This window comes from Tachyglossus aculeatus (genome assembly GCF_015852505.1).
Source record: "Tachyglossus aculeatus isolate mTacAcu1 chromosome 12 unlocalized genomic scaffold, mTacAcu1.pri SUPER_6_unloc_1, whole genome shotgun sequence".
In the NCBI taxonomy this organism is placed as follows: Eukaryota; Metazoa; Chordata; class Mammalia; order Monotremata; family Tachyglossidae; genus Tachyglossus; species Tachyglossus aculeatus.
In genome coordinates this window covers 11519082-11543123 of record NW_024044828.1, presented here as the reverse complement: position 1 = coordinate 11543123, position 24042 = coordinate 11519082, and the positions used below count along the sequence as shown (strand labels likewise).

The 24042-nt window shown below is 43.0% G+C and overlaps 1 protein-coding gene across 3 annotated transcripts in view; it reads left to right on the top strand.

Annotated features, from left to right (window-relative positions):
* CAMK1D (calcium/calmodulin dependent protein kinase ID) overlaps positions 1 to 24042 on the top strand; it is a 259065-nt gene that overhangs the window by 110463 nt on the left and 124560 nt on the right. For all 3 annotated transcript variants that reach the window (XM_038740956.1, XM_038740957.1, XM_038740958.1), the window contains exon 2: positions 1715 to 1846. In XM_038740956.1, coding sequence (XP_038596884.1) covers positions 1715 to 1846 — 132 coding nt within the window. The remainder of the gene's footprint in view (positions 1 to 1714; positions 1847 to 24042) is intronic.

Genomic DNA, 24042 nt, shown 5'->3' with positions numbered 1-24042 from the left:
GCGTCCTCTCACCCTCCTTCCACCCCACCACAATCCCAAAGAGAGAACTAGGAATCAGTAGAAAGTCTGGGGGACTGATTGAAGTGACTGCCTTTTCCTCCCTGATTCATTGTCAATCAATCTATGATATTTGTTGAGTGATTTCTGTGTGCAGAGCACTGTACTAAGCACTTGGGAGAGTAATAATAATTGTGGTATTTGCTAAATGCTTACTATGTGCCAAATGCTGTTCTAAGTAGTGGTGGCACTGTTCTATAAAATGGGGTTGGCAGACAAGTTCCCTCCCCTATAGCAGTCTACAGACATTAAAATAAATTGTGGATTTATACATAACGAGTGCAGTGGCTTTTGCTGCCTCCTCTTCTTTTAATTGAGAGAGAAAATGGGAGCCAGGAGCAACTTAGAGCCCAAAGAGCCGCCCAAAAGATTTGATGTCAGTTATGGTGGTTTGTGTCATTGTCCTGGTTAAATTTCACTTCGGTAGCTGTGTTCCACCTACTTCAAACTATTTCTGTAGCTTCATGTAGGCATTTCTGCCCACAAAGGGCAGCACTATTCATTTTTACTGGTTGTATAAGAGATAAGCCGCCTCTTACTCAGGACCTGTGAACACCAACCAATTAACCCCATGTTAATAGTCTGAATTTCTCGAATTCACATGTAATTATGTTCTTAAGTGTCTGCATTAATTAATGAAATGCTTATTTGATGTTTTGAAGTTTACTATGGGTGAAGAGGATTTGCAAAATTGATAATTGAGCTTTATTTTGGTTTTCCTAAATTTCAGCACAGCACAGTCCTGGCCTAAAAATTTTGTACACTACTTAGTGGTGGTAAACTATTTAAGCATTCATTCATTCGTATTTATTGAGCACTTACTGTGTGCAGAACACTGTACTAATCGCCTTGGAAGTACAAGTTGGCAACGTATAGAGACGGTCCCTACCTAACAGCGGGCTCACAGTCTAGAAGGGGGAGACAGACAACAAAACAAAACATATTAACAAAATAAAATAAATAGAATAAATATGCACAAGTAAAATAAATAGAGTAATAAATATGTACAAACACATATACATATATATAAACAGCTATGTAGCTTGAGTACTGGGTATGTAAAATGCTTTGAATGCACCGAAGCACCCATGGGTGTGAAGGGCTGGAGATGGAGATTTGGGGATCATCTGCATAGAGGTGGGAGTTGAAGCCATGGGAGCGAATGAGTTCTCCAAGGGAATGACTGTAGATGGAGAATTGAAGGGGACTCAGAACTGAACCCTAAGGGACTCCCACAGTTAGGGAGTGAGAGGCAGAGAAGGAGCCCTCGAAGGAAACGGAGATCCGACTGAGAGAGACAAGAGGAGAACCAGGAGAGGACAGTGTCAGTGAAGCCAAGGTTGCATTACGTTTCCAGGAGGAGGGGGTGGTTGACAGCATCATAAACAGTTACATAGCTTGAGTAGTGGATATGTAAGATGCTTTGAATGCACCGAAGCACCCATGGGTGTGCGTTTTATGAATGAATTCTCTTCATTATTAGAATTTTGGGTGCACTTAGGATGAAAAATATCAGAAATACTTTGATTCTCATCATTACCGTTATTAGTAACTTAGTGTTTGCCTAAGGTTAATAATATTATTTGAATAATAAAATATGATGCATTATATTTGTGCTATTTCTAAGTCCCTCTTTTTTTTTCTTTCAATCCTACAGGGGTGCGTTTTCTGAAGTGGTTTTAGCAGAAGAAAAGGCAACTGGAAAACTCTTTGCAGTTAAGTGTATCCCCAAGAAAGCACTCAAGGGCAAGGAGAGCAGCATTGAGAATGAAATTGCAGTTCTGAGGAAGTAAGTGCAGCATGATTCTCTTCTCTTGGATCCCTCTGGCAAGCTGACCTGCTCCATAAAGTTTTGGGGGAGAGAATGTAAGAAGCCTTCTGAGCCCTACAAGGAAGCAAGGCACCATATGGTTGGAACTCTGGCCCAATCAACCAATCAATCATATTTATTGAGCACTTACTGTGTGCAGAGCACTGTACTAAGCGCTTGGGAAGTACAAGTTGGCAACATATAGAGACAGTCCCTCCCCAACAGTGGGCTCACAGTCTAAAAGGCCCAGACATTCAAAGCCCTGACTTTCTCTCCCCCTTTCTGTCTTGAAATGGATGGTTAACAAATCATTAACATATGAGTGCCTCATTTTCCTTGTTCATTAAATGGGGCTTGTATATCTAATATTCTCATATAGTAGGGAGAAGATATTCCCTGATGTTTGTGGCATGCTTGCAGCTTTGTGGAGAAAGGTTCTGTGCCTATCAAAGAAATGCTGCTTTATTGTCATTGTTTTTTAATGGTACTTAGCATTTGCTATGTACCCTGCTCTGGGGTAGATACAAGATAGAGCGGATACAATACCTGTCCCACATGGGGTTCACAGTTTAGGTTAGGAGGGAGGAAGATTTAATCCCCATTTTACAGATGAGGTAACTGAGGCACAGTGAAATTAGGTGGCTTGCCCAAAGTCACGCAGCAGGCAGAGCTGGGATTAGAACCCAGGTTCTCTGACTCCCAGGGCCATGATTTTCCCACTAGGCCACACTTGTTCCTTTGTAATTCCCCACAGCACTTAGCACAGTGCTCTGCACATTCTAGGTGCTCAATACAGACTTTGGACTAGTGGAGAATCAATCAATCAATCCTATTTATTGAGCACTTACTGTGTGCGTAGCACTATACTAGGCTCCTGGGAGAGTCTGATATAATTCATTCATTCATTCAACCGTATTTACTGAGTGCTTACTGCGTGCAGAGCACTGTACTAGGCGCTTGGGAAATACAAGTTCCCAACTTGTACCAACTGAGTTGGTAGACATGTTCCTTGTCTACAAGGATCTTAGAAGGTTTACAATGCAGCAGTGGAAGTGGAGTGGGGTGGCCATACAAGTACGAGCACCAAGGTTGCGAAACTTAATCCCTGCTCTAACAAAATTTACCTCATCTGTAAAATGGGGATTGTGACTGTGAGCCCAACATGGGACAATAACTGTGTCCAACCCAATTGGTTGCATCCACTCCAGCGCTTAGTAGTGTGCTTGGCACATAGTAAGTGCTTTATTATTATTAACAAGCCCATCTTCTTGCCACTGTTGCCTTGCAAAACCCTCAGAGTCCACTGTATCATGAGTACAGAACAGCAAAACATGTTCAGTAGGACTGTGTATCCTGTTCTGACCTTTATATGATTCCACAAGGAAGCACTCTGCACACCAGGAAACGTTCTGCACGCCAGACCCCTTAGAGAATAAATGTCTTGGCTTTTCTGTGCGTGGGTTTGTTGTAGGACTTTGCTCTCATGGAGACCCAGAGAGTTCTCACTCACTCTTTAGAAAGAATAAACAATACAGTTTTGGAAGAGAATGTGGCTGAAAGAAAAATTTTAATTTTAGGGTACTAGAATAGAAGGAAAATACCCAATAGTGCAAGATTAAACGGACTCATTTTCCTGCCAAAGTCGAGAACCAGAATTACCTCACATAAACTTGATCTTCCTTTCAGTGAGTTGTAAGGAAGGAGGAGGAAAGCAGTGTGGCCTATTGGAAAGAGCACAGGTCTGGGAATCAGAGGATCTGGGTTCTAATACCAGTTTCACCACAGCCCCTCTAGACTGTAAACTCCTTGTGGGCAGGGAATATGTTTGTTATATTGTACTGTCCCAAGCACTTAGTACAGTGCTCTGCACACAGTAAACACTCAAATACTATTGACTGACATTTCTGCTGTGACCTTGGGCAAGTCACTTAACTTCTCTGCCTCAGTTACCTCATCTGTAAAATGGGGATTAAGATTGTGAGCCCTCTATGGGACAGGGACTGTATCCATCTTACCCCAACTCTTAGCGTGGTGCCTGTCATATAGCAAGTGCTACAGAAATACCTTAGAGAGGGGGTAAATGTGGGAGTTGTGATTTTTGAGGTACCTTTTGTACGTAGAAACCAAGTGGCAGTGCTGAGGTTCGTTGCTCTACCAAGTCCTGGGCTTTACCTCATCTTACCTGCACTTGAATCCCTTTTACTGAGTGTGGGAATAGCAGGCAGGTGTGCTTCTTTATAATCCTCATAGTCTTCAGATGCCCCAGGCCTGAATGTATGCTTCTTGGTCTGTTGTGCTGACATGCTGACTTGATTTATGTCCATCTGGACACCACATAGTGTCATCTGCCAAGGAGAAGGGAGAAAATACCGAATAGATATAACAAATCATATTTTTCAACCAATCAGATCTCTCTGAGAGGCCGCACACTACACACGGGGAATACTTTGCCATGAAAGAGATTTATCCATTTTTATCCATTATCGTACTCTTGGTTGTACTCGCTGTAATGTGGGTTCCAAAACGAATATTGTATTTGGTAAGTAGATGTGAGATAGAGCTCAGGAAAAAAAAATGGTGATAAGTATTGTGACAGGCTGTTGCTATGGAGCCAAAGATATAATTGTTTGGCTTTGGCATCCGGTGAGCTCAATCTGTCCGATAGGAGCCTTCCTGTGCAGGGTGGTTAGTTACAGCTCCATGAAATAAAATAACACCAGGGTTGTGCCTTTGTGCCAGGGTTTGAGGCTTAAAGCGTCAGCAGCTTAATTTTTCTGGATTTATATAGCGAGAGAAAGAGCTTTTCTTCCAAGGGACTCATGGGCTGACCAGCAAACATAAACCAGCAACCTTGGAAAAAACAATTGGCCTCAGTCTGCATCTAGCTCCTGCTCCATCCTGGTGTGGTCACACATTTTTTTTCTGTTAAAGACCTCTTCCCGGCAATTCTAGTTCACTAAAGTTCCTCTGCTGGTTGATCCTTTCACAATCAATCAGTGGTATTTATTGAGTGCTTTCTATGTGCTGAGTCCTGGATTAAGAAGGTGAAATACAGTTTGTAGAGACAATCCCTGCCCTCAAGGAGCTTACCATCTAGTGGATTCTCTTCTCCACAACACTCTCCCCTTCTCCCATCTCAGCTCAGACAGCTCTCACTGGCATTCCCACTTATTACACCCACATCTCCCATATGTGAGGATTGTGTTCAAACAATGGTACTTATTAAGTGCTTACCCCATGTTAAATAAAACTCCATTGTGTTGTATCCAAACAGGCTCTTTTCTACATGAAAATTCCCTAATTAATAATAATAATAACAATAATGGCATTTATTAAGTGCTTATTATGTGCAAAGCACTGTTCTAAGTGCTGAGGAGGTTACAAGGTGATCAGGTTGTCCCAGAGAGGCTCACAGTCTTAATCCCCATTTTACAGATGAGGTAATTGAGGTACAGAGAAGTTAAGTGACTTGCCCAAAGTCACACAGCTGACAATTGGCGGATCTAGGATTCCCTATGATGTTCTAGTCATAATGGGGAGAGCAAACGCATATGAGTGAAATGATACATTTCTATGTCTTATTCTTTAGTCCTCTGTGCATCTTTCCCCCCCTCTTAAAAAGGTAGATGAAGAAATACATGACAGAGAAGTTATTTAACGGTTGCCACTGCAGCAGATGGGATTAGGGAGGGTTGGGCTAGTTGGCAACAACTGAATGCGTTCAGGTTAGAAATAATAGCCAAGGTTATTTGAGTTAATCATTATGAGAAGCAGCTGGCCGAGTGGATTAGACCACAGGCCTGGGAGTTCAAAGAACCTGAGTTCTCATCCTGGTTCTGCCACTTGTCAGCTGTGTGACTTTGGGCAAGTCACTTAACTTCTCTGTGCCTGTTACCTCATCTGTAAAATGGGGATTAAGACTGTGAGCCCCACGTGGAACCATCTGATTACCTTGTATCCCCCAGTGCTCAGAACAGTGCTTGGCACATAGTAAGCGCTTAACAAATGCCATCATCATTATTATTGTTGTTCTTTTGCCTCAGGTTCCTCATTCGTAAAAAGGAGATTGACTGTGAGCCTCACATGGCACAAGGGCTGTGTCCAACCTGATTAGCTGGTATCTACTCAAGTTCTTAATACAGTGGCTGGCACATCATGAGCACTTAACAAATACCATTAAAAAATTGGTATTTGTTGAGAACTTTATTTTTTTTCCAAGCACTCAGTGCTTGGGAGAGTACAATAATTAGCAATGAGACCTTGCCCTCACTGAGCTTTCAATCTAGCCGAGGTTCTTGAGTTTTATTCTGACTCTGGCGGAGGAGATTTCTGTTCCCAATTTTATTGGCTCCTTGTCTGTTAAATGGGAGTAATAATATTCACCAAAATGCTGAGGAGATTAACTGTATACAAAGCACTTTAGCTATGTAAAGGGACCTTAAGAAATGCTGAACAATGCAGTTATAAAGCTAGTACTGGAAAGATTTAAAATTAAAATTGACACTGTAAATTTACAATCCTAACCTGCAGAAATAGGATATGTAACCCTCACTCCTGGTCAGAAAGAATTGGTACCCTAAAACTTCAGTTATTCTGTACACCAAAAAAGCTTTTCCCAGTGAATAGTAATGAGGAGGTAAGCTGCTTAAGCAACACATGAGAAGACAGCTGGTGGCTGTATTAAGTAATAGCTTCAGAGTAAAGCTTTTATGCAGATTAATTTGTTGAAATCAGTCCTACTCCTGCTATTGCTGTTTTGTTCTGAAGACAGAAGGCTAAGCCCATTTGCTTGTTTAAACCACTGCCAAATTCAAGTTTTTGTGTGCTTGAGTGAAGCATATGCTTTGGTAAGAATTCACTGAGTTGGGATGACAAAACACCCCGTTCTCAAAATAATTTAAATATGCACGTAGTTGGTGCAGCTGATATTGGGGTTTTCTTTGCCACTCTGGCAGTTCCTTAAGGGTCAATTCTGCCCAAGAGGAATTTTGCTGTCAGAATTAAGAAGAGTGAAAGGAAAATGCATAGGTGTTATGGGCCCTGGAATAGGGTTTTTTTTTTTTTTAATGGCATTCGTTAAGCACTTAAGATGTGTCAAGCACTATTCCAAATGCTGGGGGTAGATACAAGTTAATCAGGTCAGATACAATACCTGTTCCACATGGGACTCACAGTCTAAGTAGGAGGGAAAAGAGGTATTAAATCCCCAGATTACAGTTGAGAAAACTGAGGCACAGAGAAGTTAAGTGACTTGCCCAAAGTCACACAGCAGACTAATGGCAGAGCTGAGATCGCTAGCCAGATCCTCTGACTTCCAGACTCATTATCTTTCTAGAAGGCCACACTGCTTTCTATTTTTGAGACACTGGACCTCTTCTAATAATAATAATTATTATTATTATAAGCTGTGTATACATAAATCTTTTAATGGGTTCCACCCAAGATAATGACTATAGTCCACATTGCATTGTGTGAAAGGATATGGACAACTGATGATGGCAGAAAATCTAACAAAGAGATTCATAGTCCCTTGCCCCCAGATATTTCAAATAAATTATGGTCAAATACCAATACCAGAATTTTAATATAGTGAGAGAGTGACACTAAAGTCAAATTCTTACAATTCAATAATTAAACTTTTCTTGGTTGGAGCCAGTGATGTTCAGCTCTAGATGCCTGTAATTAATTTATTTGGAGGAAGCAGAGCTGATACTAGAAGGAGGGAAGACTGGATAGAGGGAGAACAGTGAGGAGGCTGAGGGAAGAGTTTAGAGTGGGGAGGAATGGTTTTCAAGCCAGGATATGATGAATATCTGACTATGGCTAGCATTGTGGACATTTGGAGAGGCAGGGGAGGTTCCTGGAAATGTTGTGGAGGAAGAATTTGGGGGTCAAAAGAAAGGAAGGAGTCAAGGATAATGCCAAAGATAGAAGCTTGAGAGATAGGGAGAATGTGGTGGTGTCAACTGTGATGGGAAAGTTAGGTGGAGGAGAAGACTTGGGAGGGAAGATGAGGAATTCATTTTTGGATCTATTAAGCCTATTAAGTGCTGGAGGCAGAACATCCTTGGAGAGAGATTCTGGAGACAGGTTGAGATGCAAAATTGCAGAGACGGATAGCAGTCAGGGCTAGCAAGGTAGATTTGGGAGTCATGGATATAGAGGTAGTAGTTAAAGCCACAGGTGTGAACTAGCTCACCAAAAGAGTGAGTATAAATTGAGAAGAGAAGGGAACTCAGAACAGAGCCTTGAAGGACACCCACAATTAGAAGGTAGGGGACAGAGAAAGAAAGAGCTGGGGTAAGAGACTGAGAAGGATTGGCTAGAGGGATAAGGTGAGAACCAGAAGAGGAGAATGTTAGTGAAACCAAGAATAGATGGTGTTTCCAGGAGAATAATAATGATGGTATTTGTTAAGCACTTACTATGTACCAAGCACTGTTCTAAGCGCTGGAGTAGATACAAGGTAATCAGGTGGTCCCACGTGGGCCTCACAGCCTTAATCCCCATTTTCCAGATGAGGTAACCAAGGCACAGAGAAGTTAAATGACTTGCCCAAAGTTACACAGCTGACAAGTGGCAGAGTCAGAATTAGAACCCATGACCTTTGACTCCCTAGCCCATGCTCTTTCCACTAGACCACACTGCCTAATGGAAGGGAGTGGTCCACAACTTTGACGGCAGCTGAGAGGTTGAAGAGGATTTAGAACAGAATAGAGTCTTAGATTTATGAAGAAGGAAGCCTGCGAACACTTTTCATCCTTCAACTAATCTCTGTTAATCATTCACCAAAACAATTCCACTGAAAAAGATGCATCATCTCCCAGCAGCAGAAGCATGTAAACATCTGACTCCAGAGAGGGCATCCTAAACAACTAGAGTAACTAAACATTGTTCAGTCCTGCTGCATGGAAGATTAAATGCATGGAATCTTGGGGAGACAGGGCTTATTTAAAAGAAAAAAAAAAAACTACTCCCCATCTATTGTTTCCCCTTCGTACATAGAAATGGAATAGATCCAGGTCAAATAGTGGGCAAATGGGGTGTCTTTTCTGTTTCAGATGAGTTCCAGGTTGTTTCCTCCATATGAAACTGTGCCTGGGAGGATGGCATCATTTATTTTGGCCAGACACATTATCTTAATGAACTACTGTTTATCACTTACAATGTTAGCTTACTTCACTGATGAATAATGGGATTAAAAGCGCACGCGCACACACAGAGGGAAACACCCACAGAAAAACGAGAGGGAGAGCTGAATCTGGGTGTGAAGGCAGTGGGACAAGCAAACCCACATGCACACAAAATGGACTCACCCAGATACTTGCAGAGAGTCATGTTTAGAGGCATAGCCACTTAGGATCAAATGGGGAAGGACTAGTTGGGCATAAGAAGTTTAGAAAAAGACCTGAGGGTCAGAGATGACCAAAAGCCAGTCTGGCACTAGAATGGGCCACATATTTAGAGAGTGCTGTTCTGCCCCTGCAAGTTTCTTCTGCTCTTCTGGATGTCTGTGGGTCTGGCAGGCTTGGATTTACACGATTGCAGGCTACGGCCTCCTGGACCAGAGGAGCCCAGTTACTGTGAACCAAAGCTGAAAGCCACTCAGCAATGTACTGTGCCGTAGTTTACGATTCCCATCTCAATAGCCACCCTGGCACTTCTGGGTGTGTTAATGTACAAATTCTGTGTCGTAGGTTTTTTCTTCTTCCACACTCCTGCTATTACCAGTTATATCTGCTTCCTTCTGCTCCTAATCTATGCAATTTATAATCTGCCTGCCTTCCCCATTTCAACTACAAGCTCTTTGAGAACAGGGAAAGTGCATAGCTTTGCTTTTGTTGCACTGGGTCCTCTCCTAAAAGTCTAGTACAGTGCTCTGCGTACAGATACTCAATAAAAAATACTATTGAATGAAATATTGAAAAAGCCAGCATAGTGCAGGGCGAATTTAATTGGAGCACAACATGCAAATAGACACTGGTCGCACCCTTTTAATTGTGCTGTGTCCTGTTTGGATTACCTCACTTTAGTAGGATATGGGAGAGTGACAAACACAATTCAAGAGGGGTGGTTGAGGTGATTTCATCATGCTCTTCCCATAGATGCAAACTTTCCATGGGGAGCAGAATGGGCGATTGTCCACCATATTCACTGAGGACCACACAGGATGAATGAGACTTCAAGAAGAAGGGATCTCAGTGCTTGACTACTAGGCTGAAAAAACATGGAATGGGTTTCCTTGAAAAGCTACAGTTCCCTCTTTGGAGGTCTTTAGAAAATAGTAAATAGCCATTGTCCTGAATGGTTTAGGCAGAGTACTTAAACAATTAGAAGCAGTGTGCCCTAGAGCACAGGCCTGGGAATCAGAAGGACCTGGGTTTTAATCCTGCCTTTGCCACTTGTCTTCCGGGTGACCTTGGGCAAGTCAGTTCACTTCTCTGTACCTCAGTTACCCCATCTTAAGCATGTGAGCCCCATGTGGGGCATGGACAGAGTCCAAACTGATTAACGTGTACCTACCCCAGAGTTTAGTAGTAATTATAATCATTGTTGTATTTATTAAGCACTTATTATGTGCTAGGCACTGTACTAAGTGCTTAGAATAGTGCTTGGCACATAGTGCCTAACAAATACCATAAAATAAATTAGGGTTGATGGTGAACTGGGTTTGGAAGGCTGATCCTGGCATAGGAAGATGTGGGGTAGAAGAGGGTCAGGGTTCTGAGATTCATGCAGCTGGAGTCGGGGAGCTCGTTCTGGGTTGGGCAGTGGAGTTGGGGTCTGGGATTGGAGTTAGGCTCTCTAACCGGGAATTAGAGAGCTGGGGTTGGTGATGGATGGCTCAGGCTGGTAAACCCACTGTCAGAGAAGCAGCATGGCTCAATGGAAAGAGCCCGGGCTTGGGAGTCAGAGGTCATGGGTTCAAATCCCACTTCTGCCAAATAGCTGTGTGACCTTGGACAAGTCACTTAACTTCTCTGTGCCTCAGTTACCTCATCTGTAAAATGGGGACTAAGACTGTGAGCCCCACATGAGACAACCTGATCACCTTGTATCTTCCCCAGCACTTAGAACAGTGCTTTGCAGATAGTAAGCACTTAACAAATGCCGCCGCCATCATCATCATCATCATACACACCTCCCTGTATCCCTTTCCCACTGCGGTGACTCTTTCCAGTCCTGGCTCATCCTACAAAGTTCAGCACTGAACTCTGCCAATTCAGACAAGTTGTTTGATACCACTCTGGAAGTCGGCACTGGCAAGAGCACAGAACAGGATGCCGATTCTCTTGGAAAATTTCTGATATTTAGTCAGGGCACCACAGAGACAGAGAGGCCAAAACACAGATGTGAAAAGACAATTGCAGATAGAGAAAGAAAGAAATAGGCAGGTGAAGTGGAAAACCCTCACATTAAGCGTGTTGCCAAATCCTGCTGGGTTGGGCTGCACATTTCAGGAGTTGCCCTTTCCTTTCCATCCTTATGGCCACCAGGCTAGTCTGAGAACTTGTCTTATCCCAGCGTGATTATTGCAGCAGCTTCTTTGCCGATCTACCTGACTCCAATCTCTCCCCTATCCAGTTCATACTTCACACTGCTTCCAGAACATTTTTCTAAAATGTCCAGTTCGTTGTAATTTTACTCGTTGGGACTCATTCTTTTCTCTGCTGCTCATCCTTCCCTTTCCCTGGAATTTGTCCTCCCTTCATATCCTTTCATAACACAGACCACCACTTTCTCCATCTTCAGGGACCTTCTGAAATTACATCTCCTCTGGGAGGCCTTCCTGGATTAACTTCTGTTTCCCGGCTAAATGAACCCCCAACTGCTACTTCAGTGCTACCTAAGCACTTACGGATTTATGACCTCCCATAATCAATTAATCAGTGAATTTTTTGAATGCTTACTGTGCGCAGAACACTATACTAAGTGCTTGTGAAAGCACAATTCAACAGAGTAGTTGTATTTCACTTATGTACATGTCTTACATTCTGTATTACTTAAATACAAACTCTTGTACATATTGTTTTCCTTCTTCCTCCTAATGGAAATTATTTCAGTGTCTGCTTCCCCAGCTAGATTGTAAGCTCCTTGAGGGATCATATCTGCAAAGTCTCTAAGTACTCTATCAAACACAAAAAAATAGTGTTCTGCTCACAGGTGCTCAATAAATACTCTTGATTGATTGGAACACAGACATACTGTGATAGAAAAACAGGCATGAAGAGTGACAGGTATATCACTGATACTCAGAAGCAGCATGGTTTAGGGGAATGAGCACAGGCTTGAGAGTCAGAGATCGTGGGTTCTAATCCAGGTTCCGCCACTTATCAGCTGTGTGACGTTGGGCAAGTCACTTGACTTCTCCAAGCCTCAATTACCTCATGTAAAAAATGGGGATTCAGACTGTGAGCCCCACATGGGACAACCTGATTACCCTGTATGCACCCCAGCACTTAGAACAGTGCTTGTCACATAGTAAGTGCTTAACAAATACCATCATTATCATTATTATTATTAATAGTAGTAGTGGGACACACCATAGTAAATGTTTAGGAAAGTACAACAGAAGCAGAGAGGTTCACTGCCTATAAGGATCTTGAGGAGCCGTGTGGCTCAGTGAAAAGAGCCCTAGCTTGGGAGTCAGAGGTCATGGGTTCTAATCCCGCTCTGCCACTAGTCACTTTGCCACTTTGGGCAAGTCGCTTAACTTCTCTGTGCCTCAGTTACCTCATGTAAAATGGGGATTAAGACTGTGAGCCCCATGTGGGACAACCTGATTACCTTGTATATCCCCCAGGGCCTAGAACAGTGCTTGGCACATAGTAAGTGCTTAACAAATACCAGAATTATTATTATTATTACAATCTGTCACCAAGTAGCAAAATCACAGGTGATAATTACCATGAGGCTTTGATTCCCTGAAAAATGCCTTTCTTTCCTGAAATGATTTAAACAAAAAGCCATAGAAGTAATCACTGTGCCCTGCCATTACTGACAATGGGAATGATTATAACTTCTTTTTAAAACTGGGGTGAAGAATGAATAATTCTACTCTTTGGGAATAAATGGATAATTGTCATTTCATTTATTGCAAAGCCTATATTTTTTACCTTTGGAAAAAAAAGATCAAATTCTTGTTCCATCACTGGTATTCCCCAAGTCAATTTTAACTCTGAATCAGTTGAGAAATGGTATACACTGAGAGTTAGGTTAACCAAAGCATAGCATGGCTTGGAGCAAAATTTTAACAACTGCTTATTACCTGATGCTTGGAACAACATTTTGAGAAATAATTCAGAAAAAAAACAGTTTCTAGACTTTGAACTAGTATTTGGCCTTCTTAGTGATTAGCTTAGCCTAAGCTTTATCAATAATAATAAAATAATAATAATGGCATCTATTAAGCGCTTACTATGTGCAAAGCACTATTCTAAGCACTGGGGAGGTTGCAAGGTGATCAGGTTGTCCCACTGGGGGCTCACAGTCTTAATCCCCATTTTACAGATGAGAGAACGGAGGCCCAGAGAAGTTAAATGACTTGCCCAAAGTCACACAGCTGACAATTGGCAGAGCTGGGATTTGAACCCATGACCTCAGACTCCAAAGCCTGTGCTCTTTCCACTGAGCCACACTGCTGTTTATTGAGCACATACTATGTGTAGAGCACTACATTTAACACTTGGAGAATACTACACAACAGAATTAGCAGATATGTTCCATAAGGAGTTTTCCCATAAGGAGTTTACAGATAGTGCTTTAGTGATTCTCTTTTCTGTAGATTTTAAATACACTTAATCTGTGGGTATAGTATTGCCTTTTATGGTATTCATTGTGCACTTACTATGTGTTAAGTACTGTACTAAGTGCTGGCATAGATACACGATAATCAAGTTGGATACAGTCCCTGACCCTCATAATAATAATAATAATAATGGCATTTGTTAAGTGCTTACTATGTGCAAAGCACTGTTCTGAGCGTTGGGGAGAATTCAAGGTGATCAGGTTGTCCCACGTGGGGCTCACAGTCTTAATCCCCATTTTACAGATGAGTTAACTGAGGCACAGAGAAGTGAAGTGACTTGCCCAAAGTCACACAGCTGACAAGCGGTGGAGCCGGGATTTGAACTCGGACTCCCAAGCCCGTGCTCTTCCCACTGAGCCACGCTGATCCTCATGGGGATCACAGTCTTAATCCCTATTTGTGTAATACAAGGTGGCATTTCTAGGCAGACATATGATAAAATATAGGGGAAGTGCTTAATATTTTGCTTTAATCGTGCTGTGGCACGATAGCTTGATGCATCACGTCCTCTGAAAACCTCAAAGCACTTTCCCACCCATCAAGTTTGATTCTTTCCTTATCAGGAAGAGAGGCTTTCTTTAAAGTCAATGGGGGCTTCGAGTTCTTGAACTCTGGAGCTTTGACTTTTACAGAGAAGCCAGCAAGGACAAGTCTGCTCAGGTGTGATGGGTTGTGGAAGTCCTGGTTCTGAGGAAAGCAGTTCCTGTAATGATGGGTGAGTCAGAAGCAGGCACCCATTCCATGGAACTGAAGCAGCTGCAGTTTGGATGAGTTGTGAGGTAGTAGTCATGAAGTGCTTCTAGGGCTTTGCTTGCTGCAGAGCTCATGAAGGAATTCCTGTCCAATACTTTATTCACCCTTCCCATTTCCTCTGCCTGCCAGCTGCCAAAGGCCCTAAGGGGTGGCCATTTGATTACATTACTCGAGCACTATTCAGAAGTCTCTGAGCAACAAAGTCATCTGCAACCTGCAAAGCAGGGTAGTCTAATGGAAAGAGCAGAGGCCTGGGAATCAGAGGACTTGCTTCTAATCCCTGCTCGGCCAGTTGCCCGCTGTGTGACCTTGGGCAAGTCACTTAACTTCTCTGTGCCTCAGTTTCTTCACTGTAAAATGGGGATTTAATACCTGTTCTTCCTCCTCCTTAGATTGAGAGCCCCATGTGGGACAGGGACTTTGTCTGACGTGATTATATTGTGTCTACTCCAGGGCTTAGTATAGGGCTTGGCACATAGTGTTTAACAAATACCATTATTATAAGTATTATTCTTATTAACATTAACCACAGAGACAAGAGTTGGAGAACTCCCTCTCTAAACTTGATGCTCTTTGTGGTCAGGGAACATATCTATCAGCTCTGTTGAAATTGCACTCTCTGAAGTGCTTAGTATTGTGGTCTGCACACAATAAACTCTTAGTAAATACTGTTGATGGAAATTGATTAAAGATTCTCAAAGTGTATTTGGGAGAGATTAAGTATTTCAACCATGGTCGTTTGAATTCCACTTTGAGAAATGATATTCTGATTTCATAAATTCCTCCAGCAATTTAAAATGGATGAGGTGTTCCATTGTTTCTCTCTCTACCTCCGTCGTCATGGTAGTTACATTGGACTGCAATACCATGTGATATGATCCATGTGGATATGTTTCTTTATTCCAGAAAGCACTAAGTAATGAGGTTCTTAATAGTATTCCCACTTGTGCTGCCTTCTTGAAGATTATCCCTATTTACCAGCTTGCCAAATTCATTCAATCCTATTATTGAGTATTTGCTATGTGCAGAGCACTGTACTAAGTGCTTGGGAGAGTACAATACAGCAATAAAAAATACATTCCCTGCCCACAATGAGCTTACAGTCTAGAGATGACAATAATAATTCTGAATCTATTCAGAAAATCCAGGGTAGGAACCAGTTACAGTCTAAGTGGCAGTGTGGTCTATTAGAAAGAGTTTGGGTCTGGAAGTTGGAGGACCTGGGTTCTAATCCCAGCTCTGTCAATTGCCTGCTATGTGGCCTTGGGCAAGACACTTAACTTCTCTGTGCCTCAGTTTCCTCATCTGTAAATGGGGATTTAATTCCTGTTCACCTCCCTACTTAAACTGTATGTCCCACATGGGATAGTGACTGTGTCTGACCTTATTATCTTGTAACTATCTTAGCTCTATTCCAGGACTTGGCACATCATAAGCACTCAAATACCATTATTATTATTGCTGTTGCATATTGCATTTTGGCAGATTTCCCAAGCCCAGTTATGATTTAACTTCTTGCTTGTTTTCTGGAGAGATTATTTTCATTTTAAATACAAATCCAATCATAAGAAGGAAAAAAGAATGAGAGAAAAAGGAAAACAATAGAAAAAAAATCCCTTCAAATTTTCACTACATGGAGAGAGAGTTTCTCCAGTTATAAAATAAATAAATCTTGTGGATGTAAGTTCTCATGTAACCAGAGAAAGGACTTGCCCTAGTCTGTTTGATTTTAAAAACAGCATAAAATTCAATAGTCTATTCAAAACAAATATTGCTTTTTCTGAGCTTCATCTAGGGGTGGAATCTTTGGGTTTCTCCAAGCCAAAGTTCTGTGTGGAGATCTGGAATACAGTTTTAAGTTCAACCCAAAAGTGCCTTAAGATAAAGACAGTCAATCATATTTATTGAGTGCTTACTGTGTGCAGAGCACTGTACCAAGTGCTTCTAGTTCTGACCTGGGAGAATAAATGTTGAAGTGCATTCTTCTCTGCATCAAGCAGAAACTTCTGATAATTGGCTTTGAAATCCAATCGACTTTCTCTCCACTCCTTATCCATTCTCTTCTCCCAAGCTGACTCTGTTTGTGACACCTTAGCAAACATGTTCATATGCCTTGTTCTCATCTCTTCTGCCTCTTGACCACTTGTATAGTCCCTTTCCTTGGTTTGTAACTCCCATCTAATCCACTGTATCACGGCTCTCCCCATCTTCAAAGCCCTTCAGAATTCACATCTTTTCCAGGAAGCCTGCACCAATTAATTTCCCCGCTTCTCCCAGGTCACATCTCCCAAATACCACTTCAGCATTTCTGTACAAAGGATGCCCTTGGGTAAACACAACAGCAGAACTTATACAGATATCAATCAATGGTATTTGTTGAACATTTACTATGCACAATGCACTGTACTAAGCGCTTGGGAGAGTACAAAATAGCAATTAGTAGACACGTTCCTGCCCACAATGAGCTTACATATATCAACTTAAAAATACCACAAATGTTATTACTATTATTATAGAAGTGCCAAGCACCATAGTAAGTGTTGGGATAGACAGAAAATAATCCCATCGACATACCCTACTGTTTAAGCAGGAATTCATCCACATATCCACTCCTCCTTTTCATTCCCATTTGGAAATTATTTCAGCATCCATCTCTCCTGTTAGATGATAAGCTCTTTGAGGGCATGGGCCATGTCTTTTAACTCTGTCGTTCTCTCCAAACCACTTAATACAATGTTCTGCAGAGAATAAGCACCAATTCACTGCTCTCACTGAGAAGGGAGCAACCATTTATCAGGTATCTGTTGGCTAAGCGCTGGGGTAGAGGCAAGGTAATCAGCTTGAACACAGATCCTGTCCCACATAGTCTAAGTAGGAGGGAGAGCAGTTGTTGAATCCCCATTTTATAGATGTGGTAACTGAGGCACAGAGCACTGAAGTGACTTGCCCAAGAACACGCAGCAGATGAGTGGCAGAGCCAGAATTAGAACCCAGATCCTCTGACTCTTAGACCCATGCTCTTTCCACTAGGCCACACAACTTCTCTAGTGTGGGACTGTAGTCACATGAAAGTCAGTGAAGTCCAGGGTCCTTCCCCTTCCACAAATTTAGTAGAAGGTTGCAGGAACAGGCTGGTAAATTCTGTTTGCCTCGTTCCCCATAACCCTCAGCCAGCAGTCTCTGAAATCTCTTCCTGAAGGAAATAGAGCCAGCATCTTTTACTTTTCCAGACATTTTGTCAAATTAAAATGATGTAAACTTATATGCAACCGACATCATGGCTTTAACTCCCTTAGGCAATTTGTTTTTTGACAGTAGAATTAATAGGTCAATACCGACTGGCTTTTAAGATGATAGCCTATTTCAAAAGAATAATTTTAAATGAACTGCTTTTCCTGTCTTGAGGGCTGTGATATTGAATAACATAATCAAAACTTAAGAAAGGAAACTTAGCTCCCAGAAAGTTATTTACACCAGAAGCTTTCTCCAGTGTTTACATGAGGACTGTCGGACTGAGTCAGAGAACAGATGGATTCTGCATGGCAGAAAGCCCTCTAGAATATATTTACAAAAACTCATGCATATTATGTATTGAAGAATTTAGGCAAGTTTGAGCATTTTTTTATGTTAATTAAACACATTCTTGGTTATAACAGACCTAGGAATGCCTAATTTTTTTAAGGAAAAGCCTCCTTAAAGGCTTTTCAGGGATAAGAACACTGAATTTATATGCAGTAGACCAGTCTTCTGAAGAACAGGAAGTTCTGTGATAGATCGTTCAGAGAACCTTCCCTTGGACTACTACAGGGGTGTGACTTTTTCTTCTGAAAAGTGAAACCACGTGTGCTTGATTTTCCTAGATGAGTTTCTCTGAGTGTTTCTCTGGGTTGAGAATTAGCATGGCATAGTGGAAAGAGCATGGGTTTTGGAGTCAGAGGACCTGGATTCTAATCCCTGTTCTTCCTCTTATCTACTGTGTGACCTTGGGGAAGTCACTTAACTTCTCTGTGCCTCAGTTTCCTCATCTGTAAAATGGGGATTAAGACTGTTAGCCCCATGTGGGATAGGGACTGTGTCCAAACTGATTATCTTGATTCTACCTCAGCACTTAATAGAGTGCATGGCATTTATCCATCATCATCAATGAGATTTGAGTGGAGGGAGGGAGAGAGAAAGAAAAAAAAGAGAAAGAAAAAGAACTGTTTTGAGGCCTCTTAACAAGAATCAATCAACCAATCAATCGTATTTATTGAGCGCTTACTGTTTGCAGAGCACTGTACTAAGCGCTTTGGAAGTACAAGTTGGCAACATATAGAGAAGGTCTCTTCCCAACAGTGGGCTCACAGTCTAGAAGAGGGAGACAGAGAACAAAACCAAACATATTAACAAAATAAAATAAATAGAATAGATATGTACAAGTAAAATAAATAGAGTAATAAATACGTACAAACATATACATATATACAGGTGCTGTGTGGAAGGGAAGGAGGAAGGGGGGATGGAGAGGGGGAAGAGGGGGAGAGGAAGGAAGGGGCTCAGTCTGGGAAGGCCTCCTGGAGGAGGTGAGCTCTCAGTAGGGCCTTGAAGGAAGGAAGAGAGCTAGGTTGGCGGATGTGGGGAGGGAGGGCATTCCAGGCCAGGGGGATGACGTGGATTGCGGGTCAACGGCGGGACAGGCGAGAACAAGGCATGGTGAGGAGATTAGCAGCAGAGGAGCGGAGGGTGTGGGCTGGGCTGTAGAAGGAGAGAAGGGAGGTGAGGTAGGAGGGGGCGAGGTGATGGACAGCCTTGAAGCCCAGGGTGAGGAGTTTCTGCCTGATGTGTAGGTTGATTGGTAGCCACTGGAGGTTTTTGAGGAGGGGAGTAACATGCTTACATGTTTCTGGACAAAGACAATCCGGGCAGTGGCATGAAGTATGGATTTAAGTGGGGAGAGACAAGAGGATGGGAGATCGGAGAGGAGGCTGATACAGTAATCCAGACGGGATAGGATGAGAGCTTGAATGAGCAGGTAGCAGTTTGGATGGAAAGGAAAGGGCGGATCTTGGCAATGTTGCGGAGCTGAGACCGGCAGGTTTTGGTGACGGCTTGGATGTGAGGGGTGAACGAGAGAGCGGAGTCGAGGATGACACCAAGGTTGTGGGCCTGTGAGATGGGAAGGATGGTAGTGCCGTCAACAGCGATGGGAAAGTCAGAGAGAGGGCAGGGTTTGGGAGGGAAGACAAGGAGTTCAGTCTTGGACATGTTGAGTTTTAGGTGGCGGGCAGACATCCAGATGGAGATCTCCTGAAGGCAGGAGGAGATGCAAGCCTGGAGGGAGGGGGAGAGAGCAGGGGCAGAGATGTAGATTTGGGTGTCATCAGCGTAGAGATCATCAATTGTATTTATTGAGCACTTACTGTGTGCAGAGCACTGTACTAAGCACTTGGCAAGTACAAATTGGCAACATATAGAGACGGTCCCTGCCCAACAGCGGGCTCACAGTCTAGAAGGGGGAGACAGACAACAAAACAAAACATATTAACAAAATAAAATAGAATATGTACAAATAAAATAGAGTAATAAATACGTACAAACATATATACATATATACAGGTGCTGTGGGGAGGGGAAGGAGGGAAGGCGGGGAGGATGGGGAGGGGGATATATACATATTGTGTATATATATATATACCTGTATATATCAATCAATCGTATTTATTGAGCGCTTACTATATGCAGAGCACTGTACTAAGCGCTTGGGAAGTACAATTTGGCAACGTATAGAGACAGTCGTGGGAGCGAATGAGGTCACCAAGGGAGTGAGTGTAGATCGAACAGAAGGGGACCAAGAACTGAACCTTGAGGAACCCCCACAGTAAGGGGATAGGAGGGGGAGGAGGAGCCTGCAAAAGAGACTGAGAATGAACGACCGGAGAGATAAGAGGAGAACCAGGAGAGGATGGAGTCTGTGAAGCCAAGGTTGGATAGCGTGTTGAGGAGAAGGGGGTGGTCCACAGTGTCGAAGGCAGCTGAGAGGTCGGGGAGGATTAGGATAGAGTTTGAATTGTTGGATTTGTCAAGCAGGGGGTCATTGGTGACCTTAGAGAGGGCAGTTTCCATGGAATGTAGGGGAAGAAGCCAGACTGGAGGGGGTCGAGGAGAGAGTTGGTGTTGAGGAATTCGAGGCAGCACATGTAGACGACTCGTTCAAGGAGTTTGGAAAGGAATGGTAGGAGGGAGATGGGGTGATAACTAGAAGGTGAGGTGGGGTCAAGAGAGGGTTTTTTTAGGATGGGCGAGACATGGGCATGTTTGAGGGCAGAGGGGAAGGAACCAGTGGAGAGTGAGCGGTTGAAGATGGAAGTTAAGGAGGGGAGAAGATACGGAGTGAGAGATTTCATGAGATGAGAGGGAATGGGGTCAGAAGCACAGGTGGCCGGAGTAGCACCTGAGAGGAGGGAGGAGGGCTCCTCTGAGGATACTGCTGGGAAGGATGGGAGAGTAGCAGAGAGTGTTGAGAGCCGAGGGGTTGGAGAAGGGGGTGGGAGGAGTGACTTTGGGGAGGTCAGACCTGATGGATTTAATTTTATTAATGAAGTAGGAGGCCAGATCATTGGGGGTGAGGGAAGGAGGAGGGGGAGGAACCGGGGGCCTGAGAAGGGAGTTGAATGTACGGAAGAGCTGATGGGGATGATGGGCATGGGTGTCAATAAGGGAGGAGAAATAGTTTTGTCTGGCAGAGGAGAGGGTTAAGTTAAGGCAGGAAAGGATAAACGTAAAGTGAACGAGGTTGGCATGGTGTTTAGACTTTCGCCAGCAGCGTTCGGCAGCTCGAGCATAAGAGCGAAGGAGCGGACAGTGGCAGTGATCCAGGGCTGTGGGTTAGTGGTATGAGAGTGGCGAAGGGAAAGGGGAGTGAGTGAGTCTAGCCGAGTAGAAAGGGTAGAGTTGAGCGCAGTAATCTGATCATCAAGATTGGGTAGAGAGGAGAGGGAGGCGAGGTGGGGTGTGAGGCGCTCAGAAAGATGGATGGGGTCAAGAGAGCGGAGATCTCTGTGAGGGAGTAATATGGATTTACAGGGGAAAGGAGTGTGAGTGAGGAGGCAGGTGAGAAGATTATGATCAGAGAGGGATTTCAGAGTTAGTGAGGGTGAATGACAGACAAACCTAGGTTCCCTTTCAGGACTGAAAACCCAGCGCTTAGAACAGTGCTTTGCACATAATAAGTGCTTAACAAATGCCATCATCATTATTATTATTATTAATTCATAAAGGAATTGATCATCACACTCACATTCTCTGGTCCCTGATTTCAATGTTGTGCCATAGCTAATACTGTACAATAATAATAATAATAATAATGGCATATGTTAAGCACTATGTGCCAAGCATTGTTCTAAGAGCTGGGGTTTGTCAGGTTGGACACAATCTCTGTCCCACAGGAGGTTCACTCTTAGTCCCCATTTTACAGGTGACGTAAATGAGGCACAGAGAAGTGAAGTGACGTGTGCAAGGTCACAAGGCAGACAAATGGTGGAGCCAGGAATAGAACACAGGTCCTTCCGGATCCCAGACTAATGATCTATCCACTAGATGATGCTGCTTTCTTAAGTTACTCAGTAGTTTACAAGAGAAGCAAGATGCACGTTCCCTGCTCTTACAGAGCTTCCAATCAGAACACCTCGGCAAAGTAGGAAGGAGTTGGGAACTTATTGTTCCATTTTATAGATAGGGACTTTGAGGTACAAAGGGAGTCAGTGATGGATCCAGGTCTCTTGATGGCTAGTTCAGGGCTAGCACCTCCAGACTCTCTTGCCTGCTTTGTCTTTTTATATTGGTTGGAGCTAAGGTGACTCAGAGCACTTTAATAAATAAAGCCAAATGGCCCTCAACAAACTCTCCTGGAGGAGAGAGTGCCAAGTCTATTCTCATTTTCTGACGGTGGAGGCAAAGGAACATGTCCCAAACTGAGTCAGTGGTAGAATTGGCATTAAAACCAAAGCCTTTCTTTTCTGAAATTGATTTTTTTTGAAAGGACTATGCCACTTAGGTTTTAAAAACTGACTGGTGCACATGAGATTTGCTGAGAGATGTGAGTTTATGGGTGGGATTGATAAACTGATAATAATGAAGGTGAATTTTTAAAAGATGAAACATTAGTGAAACTTATTTGGGAAGCAAAGTCATCATCACCATAGTTATGCAGTAAATATCAGTGGGAACCGTGAGATGTTCTTGGTGATCTTCTTTTCTTCTTTGTCTAAGGCTAGTTGGTGCAGATCAAGAAGAAGGTGTGGTTGGCTTTCTTTTTAACGATATTTGTTAAGCACTTACTATGTGCCAGGCACTATACTAAGCACCGGGGGTAGATACAAAATAATCAGGTACATCTGTACTATATTCTGAGCCTAGTGCAGTACTCTCCACAAAGTGGTTGCTTGATAAATACTTACTGTAGTGATGGCTTGAAGAGCTCTTTGTGTTGTCAAAGTGCTTTGCAATTTCTGATGAATTAATTTACCCAGCGTGGCTGAGGGAGGCAAAAATTACTCTCTGCATTTTTCAGTTAAGGACATGAAATGTCGAGTGATTGGGTGATTACCCAGGGCTATGCATCATCAATGTCAATTCTGGAATTCAGGCTCCCAGGCCCTGATATTTAGCTCTGGCTTGTTTCTTCTTGAGCAAACCCAATGGTGTATTCAGGACAGCCTCGGACCCCACAGTCGAAACACGTTGGGAAATGGCAACGGGAAGTTTAACCGTAATCCCTGCCACTGCCTTTACCCACGTGGCAGATCCCAGGAAGGACTTCCACAGCCGACATGTCCTGACTCTGGGTAAGATTGGCAATGGGGAAGGAAATCCCAGCCATTCTCCAAAGTATAGTCAGTAAGCCGAATTTATTGAGCACTTACTGTGTGAAGAGCACTGTACTAAGAGCTTGGCAGACTACAGTATTACAATTAACAGAGACATTCCCTGCCCACACGAGACCACATTGTGGAGTGATTTCTGGGGACAAGCTTCCAGCCCTCACCTCTGCCATGACATCATTTGCCCTTTGAAGGCAGGGACTGTGCATTTTGCTACTGTGGTATTCTCCCAAGCACTTTGTACAGTGCCTAGCAGTAGGTATTCAGTGAATAGCATTGATTGTTTGATTTATGGAAACCCACAGTGCCTGGATGCCATCTTAATAAAGGGATTAGGGCTTTGGGTCCCAAATACTTGGCCTCTCTGGTCACTGTGTGAGACGTTTTGTTAACAGTTTGCTTCTCAAAATGAGCTGTCAGTATTTTCACTCAACAGTTTGTGTTTCTCAATAGGAAACCTAGAATTACACCTAACAAACCTAGAATTACACCTGAAAAAAACGAAGTCTGCCGAGGTAGGCAGTTTGTACACAGAATAGTGTTGTCTAGGCAACAGAATTTATGGAAATGTAGAAGTTGAACTCGCTACAGGCCATCTCATCTCTGAATGCCATAGAGAGCTGGGTTGCCAATTTGCACACAAAGGTCCCAGTGTTCAAACAGAATCTGTTACCTGCAACTTGTACTGTTTACATGCAACTGTCTTGTAAATCATACTTAACCAATCGTGTAATTTGGCTTATTGTAAAAGCAGA